This window comes from Leucoraja erinacea, chromosome 20 (genome assembly GCF_028641065.1).
Source record: "Leucoraja erinacea ecotype New England chromosome 20, Leri_hhj_1, whole genome shotgun sequence".
Taxonomy (NCBI): domain Eukaryota; kingdom Metazoa; phylum Chordata; class Chondrichthyes; order Rajiformes; family Rajidae; genus Leucoraja; species Leucoraja erinaceus.
The window spans coordinates 1,032,874-1,048,561 of NC_073396.1; the positions used below are offsets into that span (position 1 = coordinate 1,032,874).

General features: G+C 43.7%; 1 protein-coding gene across 1 annotated transcript in view; it reads right to left on the bottom strand.

Annotated features, from left to right (window-relative positions):
• Positions 1-765: 765 nt before the first annotated feature.
• clcn7 (chloride channel 7) overlaps positions 766-15,688 on the bottom strand; it is a 44,024-nt gene continuing 29,101 nt past the window's right edge. The window contains exons 19-25 of the mRNA XM_055650974.1: positions 15,132-15,259; positions 9,077-9,162; positions 7,909-8,032; positions 5,340-5,414; positions 4,323-4,499; positions 2,761-2,841; positions 766-2,607 (exon numbers count right to left, since the gene is read on the bottom strand). Coding sequence (XP_055506949.1) covers positions 2,521-2,607; positions 2,761-2,841; positions 4,323-4,499; positions 5,340-5,414; positions 7,909-8,032; positions 9,077-9,162; positions 15,132-15,259 — 758 coding nt within the window. The 3' untranslated portion in view covers positions 766-2,520. The remainder of the gene's footprint in view (positions 2,608-2,760; positions 2,842-4,322; positions 4,500-5,339; positions 5,415-7,908; positions 8,033-9,076; positions 9,163-15,131; positions 15,260-15,688) is intronic.

Genomic DNA, 15,688 nt, shown 5'->3' on the forward strand with positions numbered 1-15,688 from the left:
ATACTGATTTCTACCTATCCAACATCAATAATACTTTGAAACGCAGAATACCTCTCTGGTGAGCCGCTGGATGTGGATTTGAACCCAGTCCATTTAATCTCGGTTCTGATCTCTGGTAGGGACGGGTTGTAAAATGCGTGGGAAATTTAAATGCAGTATCTAGGAGGCTACGTGCACTCAACATTATTCACAAATCACAAGATTTGGCAGCTGCGATACTGAGATATGACTGAGAGAGGAGAGGGAATGATATGTTCACAGTTACAATTCTTATAGTCACAGAGTGATACAGTGTGGAATCAGGCCCTTCGGCTCAACTTGCCCACACAGCCCACCATGTCCCATCAACACTAGACCCACCTGCCCACGTTTGGTCCTTATCCATCCCAACCTGTCCTATCCATGTACCTGTCGGTTTCTTAAATGTAGGGTTAGTCCCAGCCTCAACGACCTCCTCTGGCAGCTTGTTCCATACACCCACCACCCTTTGTGTGAAAAAGGTACCCCTCAGATTCCTATTAAATCTTTCCCCCTGAACCTGTGTCCTCTGGTCCTCGATTCCCCTACTCTGGGCAAGAGACTCTGTGCATCTACCTGATCTATACGTATACAACTACATAAGATTCCCCCTCATCCTCCTGTGCTCCAATTCTTGTTTAAACACTGGAAAGAATTTATCTCTAACAGTCCCAACTCGACTTTAGAAAACCAGAAGAAATACTTTCGATTCTTGATGTTTAAAAGTCTGCATGAACACAGTCGAATAGATCAAACATGTAAACATTTATTATGGCAGGACACAAAATTCACAATCCTTTTGAAAATTTTGAGCATAGATATCTTAAAACTATTTAAATAAGACCCAAAATCTAAAATATGTTTATGGTTCATTCAGGTGGCCATCAAAATATAATTAGTGCAGCTGTTTCTACAGCAGAATAAAAGCAACATTTGAGCATGATAAAATACAAGCCACCACGGAAGGAATAAGAACACTGATTAGCTATAAAAGGACTAGTTTTGTGAAACTTTTTATTGGTTAATGGAACTTTAATTAAGTTTAGTACTTGTGCCCAATGTGTCATTTATTATTTTAGTCATATCAATTTTTCTGCAAGATCGAACATTAAACTTAATTGGTCTTCAGTGGGGTGTGTATAGCAGCAGCCACCACAATAAAATAACTGTAGATAAACCATCACAGATAAGCTCAATTCATCCATATTCATTCTTGCTTTATCTCTGCACAACATCTCCTGCTACAGTCAGGGAACACAAAATCCTTTAAAAAAAAAAAATAGCACTCTAGAAAACTCATGGGTCATTTCCTCAAACTTTGCACAGCTTCTGATTTAGTTGGTTTATAAAATACAAAGTGATATATAATAGACTCAGTGCTCTAGTGATTCATATATAATTACAACACACAGTAAACTGAGGAAATGACACCCTGCCCTGGGTTAAGAGTGGTTTTACATTGCCATTTGTGTAAACCCAATGTGGAAGAAAGAACCGCAGATGCTGGTTTAAAACTTAGACACAAAGTGCTGGAGTAACTCAGCAGGACAGGCAGCGTCTCTGGAGAGAAGGAATGGATGACGTTTCAGGTCGAGACCCTTCTTCAGACTCAACGTCACCCATTCCTTCTCTCTAGAGATGCTGCCTGTCCCGCTGAGTTACTCTAGCTTCTTGTGTCCAACTTGTATGTAAACACAATGCCCGGTGCCCATCCAAACTAGTGACAAGTGCCTCCTGATCTGCCCCCATCTATACAGAAGCTACGCCATGGGAGGCTGTATTCTTGTGTTAGTCGCAGTGCAACTCTAACTTGGCGCCAACTTCGCGTTTGGACCCACCACTTCATGTTTGGGGAAGGCAAGTGCCCTTGCTCGTTGCTAGTTATACGTTGGTAACTTGGACAAGGATAAGGTGACTGCATGCAGAGAGCTCTCATTTAGCCGTCTTGTAGCAAGGTGCACTAGCAAGCGGAATTGTTCTGTCGACCCTGTCACCGATGCCTGTGAAATTTGGAACTGCTTAGCAAGTAGAATCCAATGAAGTGCCTTCTGCATGCAGAGCAAGTTGTTACTGAGGCAGTTGTTCCCAAGTGCTTCATCAATACTTGACTGAGTTAGGAGCAGAGTTTTCAGAAAATATCAGAAGCTCCCAAAGTTAAATCCAGTCCAACTAATCGGACGTGAGACACTTTGTGCATGAATCTTGGACCCAAACACTTACATTTACAATAATCCAGGAAGAACAGCAGACAACTGTGCAAGGCAAACATTTGTTCTAGTTTAAAAAATATAAGACTGTACAATTTAAAGTTACAAGAAGTGACAGTGCAAACGCTCCGTTCTGGCACACTAGCCCTTCCAGAAACTATCCTGGGTCTCCAGGCCCCGTTTACATGAAGTGCAAACAAAACAATGGCTGGATAAAATGTTTCTACTAGAATTGTTCAAAGGGTAAAATTCCAGCAAGTCCGAGCGCAACTCTGATGAAAGGCAGGTCATGTGATCACGTGTGCGCCATTTCAAGTTCCTCCAGTTGGCCTTTATGTATACGATATCTGGCAAGATCTTTTCTGGTAACGATCCCAATCACCTACATGCAAAATATTTAGCACGTCAATTTTGGCAAATTAAATCAGTTGCATAACACACAGCTGCTCCTGACGTAGAGAGTCATGCAGCACAGAGCCAGGCTCCTCAGCCCCACTAGTTCAGCATCTTGCAGTAGTATGGTTTAGATACTCACCCCATTGCTTCCATCACAGATGACCAGGTGCCGCAAGCCAAGGGTACGGAATAATCTGAAGACTCTGGGCAGAGACGCCTCCTGTAACAAAAAAAACGCACACACCGAATTGTAAATTGTAATCTTGCTGTTGAATTTGTCAACTTCTTAACATCTTCACGTTGAAATTGTGTATAAACTAACACATAATGGCACAATTCAGTCTGAAGAAGGGTCCTGACCCAAAACATCATGGAAGATAGACACAAAAAGCTGGAGTAACTCAGCGGGACAGGCGGCATCTCTGGAGAAAAAGAACGGGTGACGTTTCAGGTCGAGACGCTTCTTCAGAACTGCTTGAAGTAGGGTCTCGACCTGAAACATCACCCATTCCTTCAGGATTTATGTCGATCTAAAGTAAATATTGTTCCCTGACAGATTGTAAATGGAGAACCCATAATAGGAATTTAGAAAATGGCAGAAAACTTTGAAGTTGATTTCTACTCGACAAAAGAAACTGAAATGTTCCAATATCAGAGTCTCAGGGAGCAAAGATAATGCGGTTTGGCAGGTGAAGAAATTAAAGCAATTATTGTCAGCCGGAATCTTATGGTTTGAAAAGAAGTAACATGCCCAGATAGTGGGTGCATTGGATGTGACCATCCAGAATCCCCATGGTTGTGGAAAGGTCCCAGTCGAGTGGAGCAAAGTGGGGAGAGGCAAGGAAGGAGGAGAGGGCTGGATTTCAGAAATATTCACCAGCTATGTATAATTCCACTCATTATATGGGGCGCAGACGGTTTCAAGTTCTTACTTTAGGGACAAGCAATGCAGCGGCACAAAGGGCAACGAACAAATCTATTCCAAGTGTAAGGAGTGAGCTATGATCAAAGATCACAGTTTATAGCTCAAATACTAAACTATATATCAGAATATCTACCTACCTGAACAAAAGTGTAAGACACAACAGAGTAGAAGTTATGCTCCATAGAAAACCCAAATATAATGTATCTTGTCTGTCAATGTAGGACCAGCAACTTAAACAAAGCACCATGTCATCAAATGGACAAAACCTTGTATAACCCATCCCCCCCCTCCCTCCACCCCCACCCACATCAGTCTGAAGAAAGATTCCACCCTAAAATGTACTTATCCCTGTTCTCCACAGATGCTGCCTGACCCGCTGAGTTACTCCAGCACTCTGTGAAACGTCACCTATCCATGTTCTCCACAGATGCTGCCTGACCCGCTGAGTTATGGTGCAGCAGCATCTATGGAGCGAAGGAAATAGGCAACGTTTCGGGGCCGAAATCCTTATGGAAATAGGCAACGTTTCAGGCCGAAACCCTTCCGGGTTTCGGCCCGAAACGTTGCCTATTTCCTTAGCTCCATAGATGCTGCCTGACCCGCTGAGTTACTCCAGCACTCTGTGAAACGTCACCTATCCCTGTTCTCCACAGATGCTGCCTGACCCGCTGAGTTACTCCAGCACTCTGTGTTTTTTGTACATCACAATGTCAATGAAGCATGAAAAAGGGCGGGGTTGAAAGAGGAGCAGACGGCAGCATTTGAACGTTACTCACCCCAGGCACACTGTAGGGCGTGGGGTTGATGAACTCGGTCAGGTCCACGGTACAATGGCGCTCGTCTTGCGACACGTGGATGGACTGGATGGGTGGAAACCGTGGGTAAGCATCGCGGAAATCCTTCAGTTGGAGCTTCCTTTGGGTCAGGTTGGAGTTTGCTCTTTCCACAAACACCTGAAATAGTCAAGAGTCAAAGTAAGGCCAAGTGCTTCACCTGGCAGCTGGGGGAACATTTCCATCCTCTATACTCACTCCCTCTCCCACTCTGTACAATAATCACACATTTGATATCCAACTCACAACACCATTTCCTAATTGACATCTTAATCCATGTTTAAGGGCCTGACCCACTTTCATGACCTAATTCACGACCTCTGCGAGGTTTGCCCTGGACTCATACTCGCAGCATGGTCGTCACGAGGTCGTAGGTGGTCGTCACGAGGTCGTAGCTACTCGTGGCATCAAGTAGGTTGGGGCGTTTTTTCTAGCATGATGAAAAATGTCCACGAGTAAAAAAGGTTGTGAATTAGGTTGTGAAAGTGGGACAGGCCCTTTAACATGTACTTCAATAAGATGAATTACAGTTATAACAATCCTGAAGAATGTATGGAGAGTCATACAGCATGGAAACAGGACCTTCAGCCCAACTCGCCCATGCCCACCAAATTGCCCCATTTTAGCTAGTCCATATCGCTCTACCATATACCCACAACCCTCTGTGGAAAAAGTTGCTCCTCAAGTTGCAAGCAAATCTTTCCCTCCTGACCATAAACCTATGCCCTTTAGTTCCTGCTTCCCCTACCCTGGGGAAAAGATTATTTTCAATCACACTATATTTATACACCAGCTTTTATACACCTCTATTAGATCAGTCCTCAACATCAGTCCCAGTTTGCCCAACCTCTCCCTACAACTCAGGCCTTCAAGTCCTGGCTCTCTTTCCACATTGCTCCGCAAACAAATCAACATATTGTTAGCATTTCTTTTTTTGATTAGATTCACTTCAAAGATTACCTTGTGTTTTAGGAGAACGATTAGCTGGGATCGTAAAATTAATCCGCATAGTCTTCCAACATTATCGTATTCAGGCTAAAAAGTGAAAGTATTTCATAATTATATAGTGTCATATGTGGAGATTTGAATTAGTAAACTAGAACAGCAGTTTGAGATACGTTGTATTACCAACAGTAATCCCACCAGGGGGCGCTGCACGATGGCAGCCTCGCCAACAGTCTGTCTGTCTTTGTCTTTGTTATTTTTAGTGTTTTAAAAGTTTGTGTAAATGTTCTGTGGTCTGTTTTTTATGGGGGGGGGGGGGGGGGGGGGGGGGGGAACATTTTTACAGTCTCTTACCGTGCCGGAGATGCAATTGTTTCCCGGATCGTATCTCCGGTCTCTCTGTGGCCTAACATCATGGAGCTGGCGGCCTTGCTCGAGATGGACTTTGAGCCCCACCGCGGGACTGTGGACTTATCATCGGAGCCGATCCCTTGTCTCCGAAAAGCCTGCAGATTTCACCATCGAGGAGCTCGCAGTCTCGGGTAGAGACCGATGTCGGGACGCAGGTTTCGGCCAGCCCCGACCCGGGGTCAGATCGCCCGGCGCGGGGAAGCTGAGATTCCCCCCCGATGCAGGAGCTTGATCGCCCCGAGACGAAGGCCCAAACGCTGCCGGCTACGGGAGCCAAGATCACCCCATCAATGGAAGGCTCGAGGCCCCAGACCGCGGGAGAACAAAGAAGGGAAGAGATTGAACTTCCATCACAGTGAGGAGTGTGGAAGAGTCACTGTGGTGGATGTTCATGTTAAAACGTATTTTGTGTGTTTTGCTGCTTTTTATTGGCGTGACTGTATGGTGAATGAAATTCCTCGTATGTTGCAAAAGATACTTGGCTAATAAAGTATGATTATTGCTCACTTTACCTCTCCAGCTTTGGAGTATTTTATGAGAAACAGTAAGGATATAGTTAGTGAACACAATACTAGATTATACATGTGTACTGTTTCAGTAAAATGGCAATAGGTACAGAAAAGTTATTAAATAATCAACTCCCTAGACAAACAAAACATCTCCCTATGCTGCCACCAAAGAAAAATATAGAATGAAGTCACTTGAGAATAAAAAGAGACAAAACAGTAGCTGCATTGGAGAAAGAACGGTCTCTCGAGCGCATAAGGTTTTCCACACAAAGTTTCTCAGTTTCTCTGGATTTAATAACCAGATGTCACATGAATTGTTAAAAACTGAAAATACAGCAAATTCAAGATGATCCAGTTGCATTTGGCATGACAAATGTGCAGCAAAATACTGCGTTTCCTCAGGCAACATGTTGCTGTACTGGCCGGGAGACTAAAAAAAGGTTTAAGAAGGAACTGCAGGTGCTGGAAGATCAAAGGTAGACAAAAATGCTGGAGAAACTCAGCGGGGGCAGCAGCATCTATGGAGCGAAGGAAATAGGTGACGTTTTGGGTCGAGACCCTTCTTCAGACTGATGTGGGGGTGGGGGGGGGCGGGAAGAAGAAAGGAAGAGGCGGAGACAGTGGGCTGAGGGAGAGCAGGGAAGGGGAGGAGAAAGTAGGGACTACTTGAAATTAGAGAAGTCAAAGTTCATACCGCTGGGGTGCAAACTGCCCAAGCGAAATATGAGGTGCTGCTCTTCCAATTTATGGTGGCCATGGAGGAGGCCCAGGACAGAAAGGTCAGATTTGGAATGGGAGGGGGAGTTGAAGTGCTGAGCCACCGGGAGATCAGGTTGGTTATTGCGAACCAAGCGGAGATGTTCGGTGAAGCGATCGCCAAGCCTATGCTTGGTCTCACCGATGTAGAGCAGCTGACATCTAGAGCAACGGATGCAATAGATGAGGTTGGAGGGGGTGCAGGTGAACCCCTGCCGTACCTGGAAAGACTGCATGGGGCCTTGAATGGAGTCAAGGGAGGGAGGTAAAGCGACAAGTGAAGCATTTCTTGCGGTTGCAAGGGAAAGTGCCCGGAGAGGGGCTGGTTCGGCTGGGAAGGGACGAATTGACCAGGGAGTTCCAGAGGGAAAAGGGTTCTAAAAAAAAGGTTATTTCTTCAGAGAAAGGGCAGAGAAATGCAAGATGGTTATTCTGCGGCTCCAGTCACTACCTCCTTGGTATCACAAAGGTCATTCACTGTCACAATGAGAGGATCAGAATGAGAAGTTGCCAGGGTGGGGATGGGAGGGAGGCAAGCCACAGACGTTGAACACTAGCGAGGTTTTAACACAATTTGAAAAGAGGTCATTTTGATCACAGAGAAATGTTGCGTACTAATTACACAACACAAGATCTCAACAATACATTTAATAAAGCTTCCTGCTTGTTCTCAGAATGAAGAATTCTCTTTCAATGTGGGATGTGGCTCTATTCTATACCAGGCACTCTACATGTTACGCTGTTTCAGAAATCTCAACACTGGTCCCATCACAATTGGAGAACGTTGTCATCAAGGTTTTTCTGTTACCTTGTGGCCACATTTAGGATCATTACCATCCACCCGTTTACATTCCTGGCCTAGCTGGTGAGAACCAAAATCTACATATTTTCCTATTTACGATGATTACCTCGTGATTCTCGTCAACCACTGGAAATCCATTGTGGTTGGTAGTTGTGTCACTCAGGAGGTCCACAATGCGCCCAACCTTCTCCACACGTTTGAAACAAGTGACTGGGTAACTCATCACTTCACTACAATCAAATGGAATATTGGGTGTTAACGTACGCATTCATTAAAAACTTAGTTGTGCAACACAATTCACCTCAAATATCAAACCCTGTCCTTGAAATTAATGCCAGTGCCATTTTAATTTCCAGTATTATGGAGTACAAAGTAAATAACTAATAATAAATGAATAAAGGGTATCTTTATAGACAAAAGTGCTGAAGAACTCAGCAGGTGTGTCAGCATCTATGGAGCAAAGGAAAGACAACGTTTCAGGCCGAAACCCTTCTTCAGTCTGAAGAAGGGTTTCGGCCCGAAATGTTCCCTATTTCCTTCGATCCATAGGTGCTGCCGCATCCGCTGAGTTCTCCAGCACTTTTGTCTACCTTCGATTTTCCAGCATCTGCAGTTCCTTCTTGAACAAGGGTATCTTTATAATTGATGGGACACAAAAATCTGGAGCAACTCAGCAGGTCAGGCAGCATCTGTGGAGAACATGGATAGGTGACGTTTCACAGAGTGCTGGAGTAACTCAGCGGGTCAGGCAGCATCTGTGGAGAACATGGATAGGTGACGTTTCACAGAGTGCTGGAGTAACTCAGCGGGTCAGGCAGCATCTGTGGAGAACATGGATAGGTGACGTTTCACAGAGTGCTGGAGTAACTCAGCGGGTCAGGCAGCATCTGTGGAGAACATGGATAGGTGACGTTTCACAGAGTGCTGGAGTAACTCAGCGGGTCAGGCAGCATCTGTGGAGAACATGAATAGGTGACGTTTCGGTTTGTGACACTTCTTCAGATGGATTGTTGGATTGTAGCTCCCCCTACAATCAGTCTAACGAAGGGTCCTGACCCAAAACGTCACGTGTCTATGTTCTCTAGAGATGTTGCCTGACCCGCTGAGTTACTCCAGCACTCTGTGTCTACCTTTTGTATAAATCAGCATCTGCAGTTCACTTTTATTATATTTTTTATAATTGATTAGGTAATTGTACATTAGAGCCATAACTGAGAGCTCTCTCAATGAGATAGGAGTAACGCTTATGGAAAGGACGAAGTGGGAAATCTTACCGTGCAGTTAAAGTGTGAGATTTCTCAGGAGGTTCCCAACCAAGGAAAGGGACACTCTGCAGCTTGATGTGAATGTCATACAGACCCTAGAAACACAAACAAGCTACTTGTTAAACTTTAATTTATATACAGCCCAATTCTACTTTACATTAATATAGCTCAATGTAAAATTAGATTACCGAGTTAAATCATTGACTCAGTTTGTTTAGGATTTACATACATACTGTCAAAGCTGATCTCTTTCTGCAATGGTTTCCAAAGCTAATACAAAGGACTGCAAATATTGCAAATGGGTAGTAAACCCAAATTATAGGAACATTCAGGTCAGGCTAATTCTAGGGGGTGAATTAGGTCGTCTGTTCAAGAAACGCCAGACTGTTCAGGTATATGTTGCTTGGAGCTTAGAAGAATGAGGGGTGGCCTTATACAAATATACAAGATCGCAAGGGAGATGGACAGGGGATACGTTTAAGAAAGAACTGCAGATGCTGGAAAAATCGAAGGTAGACTAAAATGCTGGAGAAACTCAGCAGGTGAGGCAACATCTATGGAGCGAAGGAATATAACATAGATGCTGCCTCACCTGCTGAGTTTCTCTAGCATTTTCGTCTACCTTGGACAGGGGAGGGTGAGATGTGGCCACTAGTGTGAGTGTCACCATCAAGGAACAAAGCTCCAAAATAAGGGGCCAGGCATTTAAAAGTGTGGTATATAGAAATATCTTCTCTGAGGGTGGTGAATCTGTGCAATTCACACTGACCAACCAGTCCCATTAGCCTGCATTTGGTCCAGCGCCCTCTAATACCACAATATGCTCTGGACTAGGAAATCCAGAGAGCTGGATAAATGATTTAGACACAGGAGTTGAAATATCTACTGTATTGGAGTATAGAAGTTGGGAGGTCATGTTGCAGTTGTATAAGACGTTGGTGAGACCGCATTTAGAATATTGCATTCAGTTCTGGGCACCATGTTATAGGAAAGATATTGTCAAGCTTGAAAGGGTTCAGAAAAGATTTACCAGGATGTTGCCAGGACTAGAGGGTGTGAGCTACAGTGAGAGGTTGAGGAGGCTGGGTCTCTATTCCATGGAGCGCAGGAGGATGAGGGCGGATCTCATAGAGCTGTACAAAATCATGAGAGGAATAGATCGAGTAGATGCACAGAGTCTCTTGCCCAGAGTAGGGGAATCGAGGACCAGCGGACATAGGTTCAAGGTGAAGGGAAAAAGATTTAATAGGAATCCGAGGGGTGACTTTTCCACAATGGGTGGTGGGTGTATGGAACGAGCTGCCAGAGGAGGTAGTTGAGGCTGGGACTATCCCATCGTTTAAGATGTTAGACAGGTACATGGATAGGACAGGTTTGGTTGGATATGGACCAAACACGGGCAAGTGGGACTAGTGTAGCTGGGACATGTTGGCCAGTGTGGGCAAGTTGGGCACAAGGGCCTGTTTCCACACTGTATCACTCTCTCTCTCTCTATCTCTATCTCAATGCCAATTGGAGAAAGCTACTTGGTTCATCAACAATAAGAAATTGGCAATGAATGCTTGCCACGCCACAGACACACTCAGGCATTAAGGGAAAAATGGGAATGATAATGACTTTAATTAATAAAACCTGTAAGCTGCAAGTGAACAAAATAAACATTTAGCAAGGCAAATCATTAATGCAGCTGTTAACTCCACAGAAAATCTATGGCGGGAACTATTAATTAATGTCACACAATCAACATCATTACTGTTCTGTTTTTAAACATAACATAACTAATAGGCCACACTTTCCAATTTTCAATTAGGTGATTTTACTTCATTTAAACAGAAAAACTGTCAATTGTTCTTCAGCACTTTCTTAACAAACCCTAAACTGAAACTTTGGAAGCAAGACAAATTCACTATTTACTGCCATAGAGGACACAGCAGCAAGAACGTGCGGTCAGCTTTCTCTGTGCATTTTATAAATAAAAACAAACCTGCTTTAAATGTGTCTTTGAATCAAAGAATCTTCTGCATCAACTCTTTGGTGAATTCACACACATTCTCCCTCTAATCTTCCCCCTTCAAGTAATTATCCAAGTCTTCTTTGAAGATTTAGTTTATTTTAGTGTACAGATACAGATAGAGATACAGTGAAAAGCTTTTGTTGCGTGCTAACCAGTCAGCAGAAGTTGCGGTTACGTCACCTTCTTTAACCTATTCCAAGCTCAGCAACTTTCAACTGAAAGTGTTTTCCTGAGGCCGTTGTTTAACTGAACAATTAATCCGTGCTCTTCAGTTACTGAACCTCGGCTTTACTACAGCTTCTCCTTATCTAAGCCATCAGTACCACTCACAACTTGGAACACTGCCAACAAATTGTTTCCCATGCCCCTGTGCAATGGACACCGACAACAGAGTCAGCATGCACATGTTGGTCAACAACACAACTTTTCTTAAGTCCCTCATTATTGCTACTATTATATTAAATCTCTTCTGCACTCAACTGAGAAACATTAAATGGAATTTATTTCCCCACCAAATAGCACCTGCAGAAAAATATTCCAGCTCCCCAAATTATGAGGGAGATTAGTTACAAATAACAACGGCAATTTAGCCAATCAGTATCACTTTTCAACAATTAAAAGAAAAATATACCGGCAATTGATGCTCTTGTCTTTCAACAGTAACGGTGTTTTACTTTTTATTACAGACTCAAGGTCCAGATAAACAACAAGACATTACATAGAAGTAAGTAGTGCTGATAAAACTATCATCATTCATAATGAAGTGCCACTTATTTATAGTAATATTGCCTAATAAAACTAATGAACAAAGCAGATAGTATTGGAGAAAGAGCAAAGTTACAAGTTGAGAGCCAACATGATGTAATGCCTGCCCATGCATGACATGCCAAGGGGTGCAGCCAACATGATGTAATGCCTGCCCATGCATGACATGCCACGGAGTGCAGCCAACATGATGTAATGCCTGCCCATGCACGACATGCCACGGAGTGCAGCCAACATGATGTAATGCCTGCCCATGCATGACATGCCACGGAGTGCAGCCAACATGATGTAATGCCTGCCCATGCATGACATGCCACGGAGTGCAGCCAACATGATGTAATGCCTGCCCATGCATGACATGCCACGGAGTGCAGCCAACATGATGTAATGCCTGCCCATGCATGACATGCCACGGAGTGCAGCCAACATGATGTAATGCCTGCCCATGAATGACATGCCACGGAGTGCAGCCAATACTGCAATAAAGAATGCCAGGGAGCGGAGTTACGCTGCTGCACCTCATCACGTGATCAACAACCTCCCCCCTCACCCCCTTATGTGAGTGAGATTGATGTTCTCACCAAGGAGACTACCCCACTCCCAAATATCATCTTGATTTACTTTCACTCGTCAGTACTGGGAGAAGTATTTAATTCAGCCCTTGATAGATGTTGTTATTAAACGCATGTGTGAGGAGCTGGTGTTTGTGCGTGTGTGTGTGATGTCCACATTCGGTCTGTGGCTGCATGGGTCTCCCATAGGTGCCCAGGTCTTCTCCCACACCTCAAAAACGTGCAGGCTGCTAGGTTAATTGGCCATTGTAAATTGTCCCTGTCATGTAGGTAGGTGTATGGTAGATACTGTGAGGTATTGATACGAATGTGGAGAGAATGGGAATAATTTAGTTTAGTTTAGAGATACAGTGCAGAAACAGGCCCTTCAGCCCACCGAGTCCACGCCGACCATCGATCCTTGCACATTAACACTATCCTACACCCACTAGGGACAATTTTTACATTCCCCAAGCCAATTAACCTACAAACCTGCACGTCTTTGGAGTGTGGGAGGAAACCGAAGATCTCGGAGAAAACCCACGCAGGTCATGGGGAAAACGTGCAAACTCTGTACCGACAGCGCCTGTAGTCGGGATCTAACCCGGGTCTCTGGCGCTGCATTGGTTGTAAGGCAGCAACTCTACTGCTGCGCCACCGTGACTGCCCTAGATTTACACAGATGGATGTGTGGTGGTCAATGCAGACTCGGTGGGCCAGGAACCTGATTCCATGCTGTTTGACTCCCACTAAACTGCACTATTTTCAGGAGTATACATTTACAATTTAAAAATAAACCAGTTACTAATTTTTAAAGCTTTAAACTCCGATCCTTAGATGGTGAATACATTCCTTCCAAACAGGATGGAAATAGACATTTTATTTACGGTCACAAGCACTGCAATACTTTGTTTATTCACCCGGATGAAAGTCAAAACCAGGTCTAATTTAGTCAGAAGTTAAGTCGTGCAGTGCATGTCACTCAATCACAATTGCTTACATTAGGAGATTCTCACACAGCAGGTCATGTATTTTCATGAAATCACTTGTGTTCATTGCATGCACCTTTACATCAGGTAATGTGGATAGCTGGGCATTCATACTGGTTCCCATTTCCCCCACAGGGAACTTCTGGAATAGCCACAATATTAATAGAATGGAATTTGAAAAGCCTCCTCCTCATTCTACATACATAGAACACATCATGCCCCGCTTTCAAAATATTAAACTAAGATAAGAGTTAGCAGTTCATGTTTATGTAGTCGCTAGAGAGAATAGTAGGAAAAATTGCAAATCTATACACAGATCTCATTTAAAGCTTCCATCGACGTGACCTATTGCTTTGAGGTACAGGTTTGTAGGTTAATTGGCTCGGTAGAAGTGTGAATTGTCCCTGGTGTGTAGAGTACAGTGTTAATGTGCGGCACTGCTGGTTGGTGTGGGTCAGTGGGCCGCAGGGCTTGTTTCCGTGCTGTGTCTCTAAAGGCTATTAGGCTATTAACCCTGGCTCGGACAAAACTATGATTATTAACAACCCATTTTCTGTTATTTGCAGTTTATTTATTCATGTGTGTATATATTTATATTATGGTATATGGACACACTTATCTGTTTTGTAGTCAATGCCTACTATGTTCTGTGTGCAAGGCAATGTTCAAAGCAAGAATTTCATTGTCCTATACAGGGACACATGGCAATAAACTCACTTGAACTTGAACTTGGACTTGGACTAATCTAAACACAGTCATAGCAAGAACATTAAACTTTATCAAATGTGTGAAGTCAGAATTGACCCAGGTCCCTAGAGTTGAGGAAGGCAACAATACGTTGTGTCGCCACACCAGTCGAATCTGAATCAGACCCACTGCACTGTTTAGTGGGAAGTCACGTTGAAAACAGAAGCATTTTACTACTGCTTTATTTTATTTCTGTTGTTATTTAAATCACAGACAAATTAACCTATGAATTAGAGCTCACCTTCTGGATTCAAGGCTGATAGGATACAACTAGAGTCAGGTCTGAGTCACATTGACTAATGAGAAATTTCAAGTCCAAGGCACAGGATAAACTGGCTCTTTATAAATGAGAAGTGAGTGCCCACAAACAGCCAGACTGCTTTCTGTAGCACAGGGAGCAGCTCCTGCTTCTCAGTAGATTAGTAGGGTGTATAACTGCCCAATGTAAACTCAATCATCTGCGGCAGATTTAATGTTTAAGAAAGAACTGCAGATGCTGGTTAAATCGAAGGGAGACACAAAATGCTGGAGTAACTCAGTGGGTGAGTCAGCATCTCTGGAGAGAAGGAATGGGCAAAGGGTCTCGACACGAAACATCGCCAATTCTGTCTCTCCATAAATGCTGCCTCACCCGCTGAGTTGCTCCAGCATTTTGTGTCTAACTGTGGCAGATTTAAGCCAGGTTGGATACTAGAAATATCTATCCTTAGCCCATGTTTTAATTTTATGTCTGAACATAGCTTTTATTTATTTATACATCAAGAACTGTAGCAAAATATCCAACCAGCCAATCAGAACTTGCAGTTTCATCTGGTCCTCCAACTCGCAACAGTATTTTTTTTTTTAATTCAGGGAAACTGCAATTCATCAAACTATGCTGACAATTAAATCCAATCAGCTGCTTCTTTTACAAAGTGAGAAAATCACAGCAAAAAATATTCGCAGTGTTTATTATATAATCCGCCCGCAAATACTTGAAATGTGAAGAAAATGGGCACCTCAATCCAGTAATCGCCAAATATTTTGGCCGTCATCAGCACCAGCATGATGGGCAGACCATACGTCACATTACCAGTCGCCTCCATGATGATGACCGTTAAACTCAGTGTCATCCGTACAATACCTCCTGACAAACGAAGCAGAGACAAGGCAAGTTAGTTAGACTGCATCTGGTAGACAAAAGTGCTGGAGAAAATCAGCGGGTGCAGCAGCATCTATGGAGCGAAGGAAATAGGCAACGTTTCGGGCCAAAACCCAAAGGGTTTCGGCCCAAAACGTTGCCTATTTCCTATTGCCCATTTCCTTCGCTCCATAGATGCTGCCGCACCCGCTGAGTTTCTCCAGCACTTTTGTCTACCTCCTATTTTACAGCATCTGCAGTTCCTTCTTAAACACAACAGGCTGCATCTGGTGTTCCATGATGACACTGCCCTCTATTAATGTTTGGGACATTGATATATTTGCCTCTGTACTCCACAATTTGAGGTTTGGCTGATGTCTCTAACAGTTTTATTCTTGTTTCTCAGTCTCATAGTGGCTTGTTTGACTTTCATTG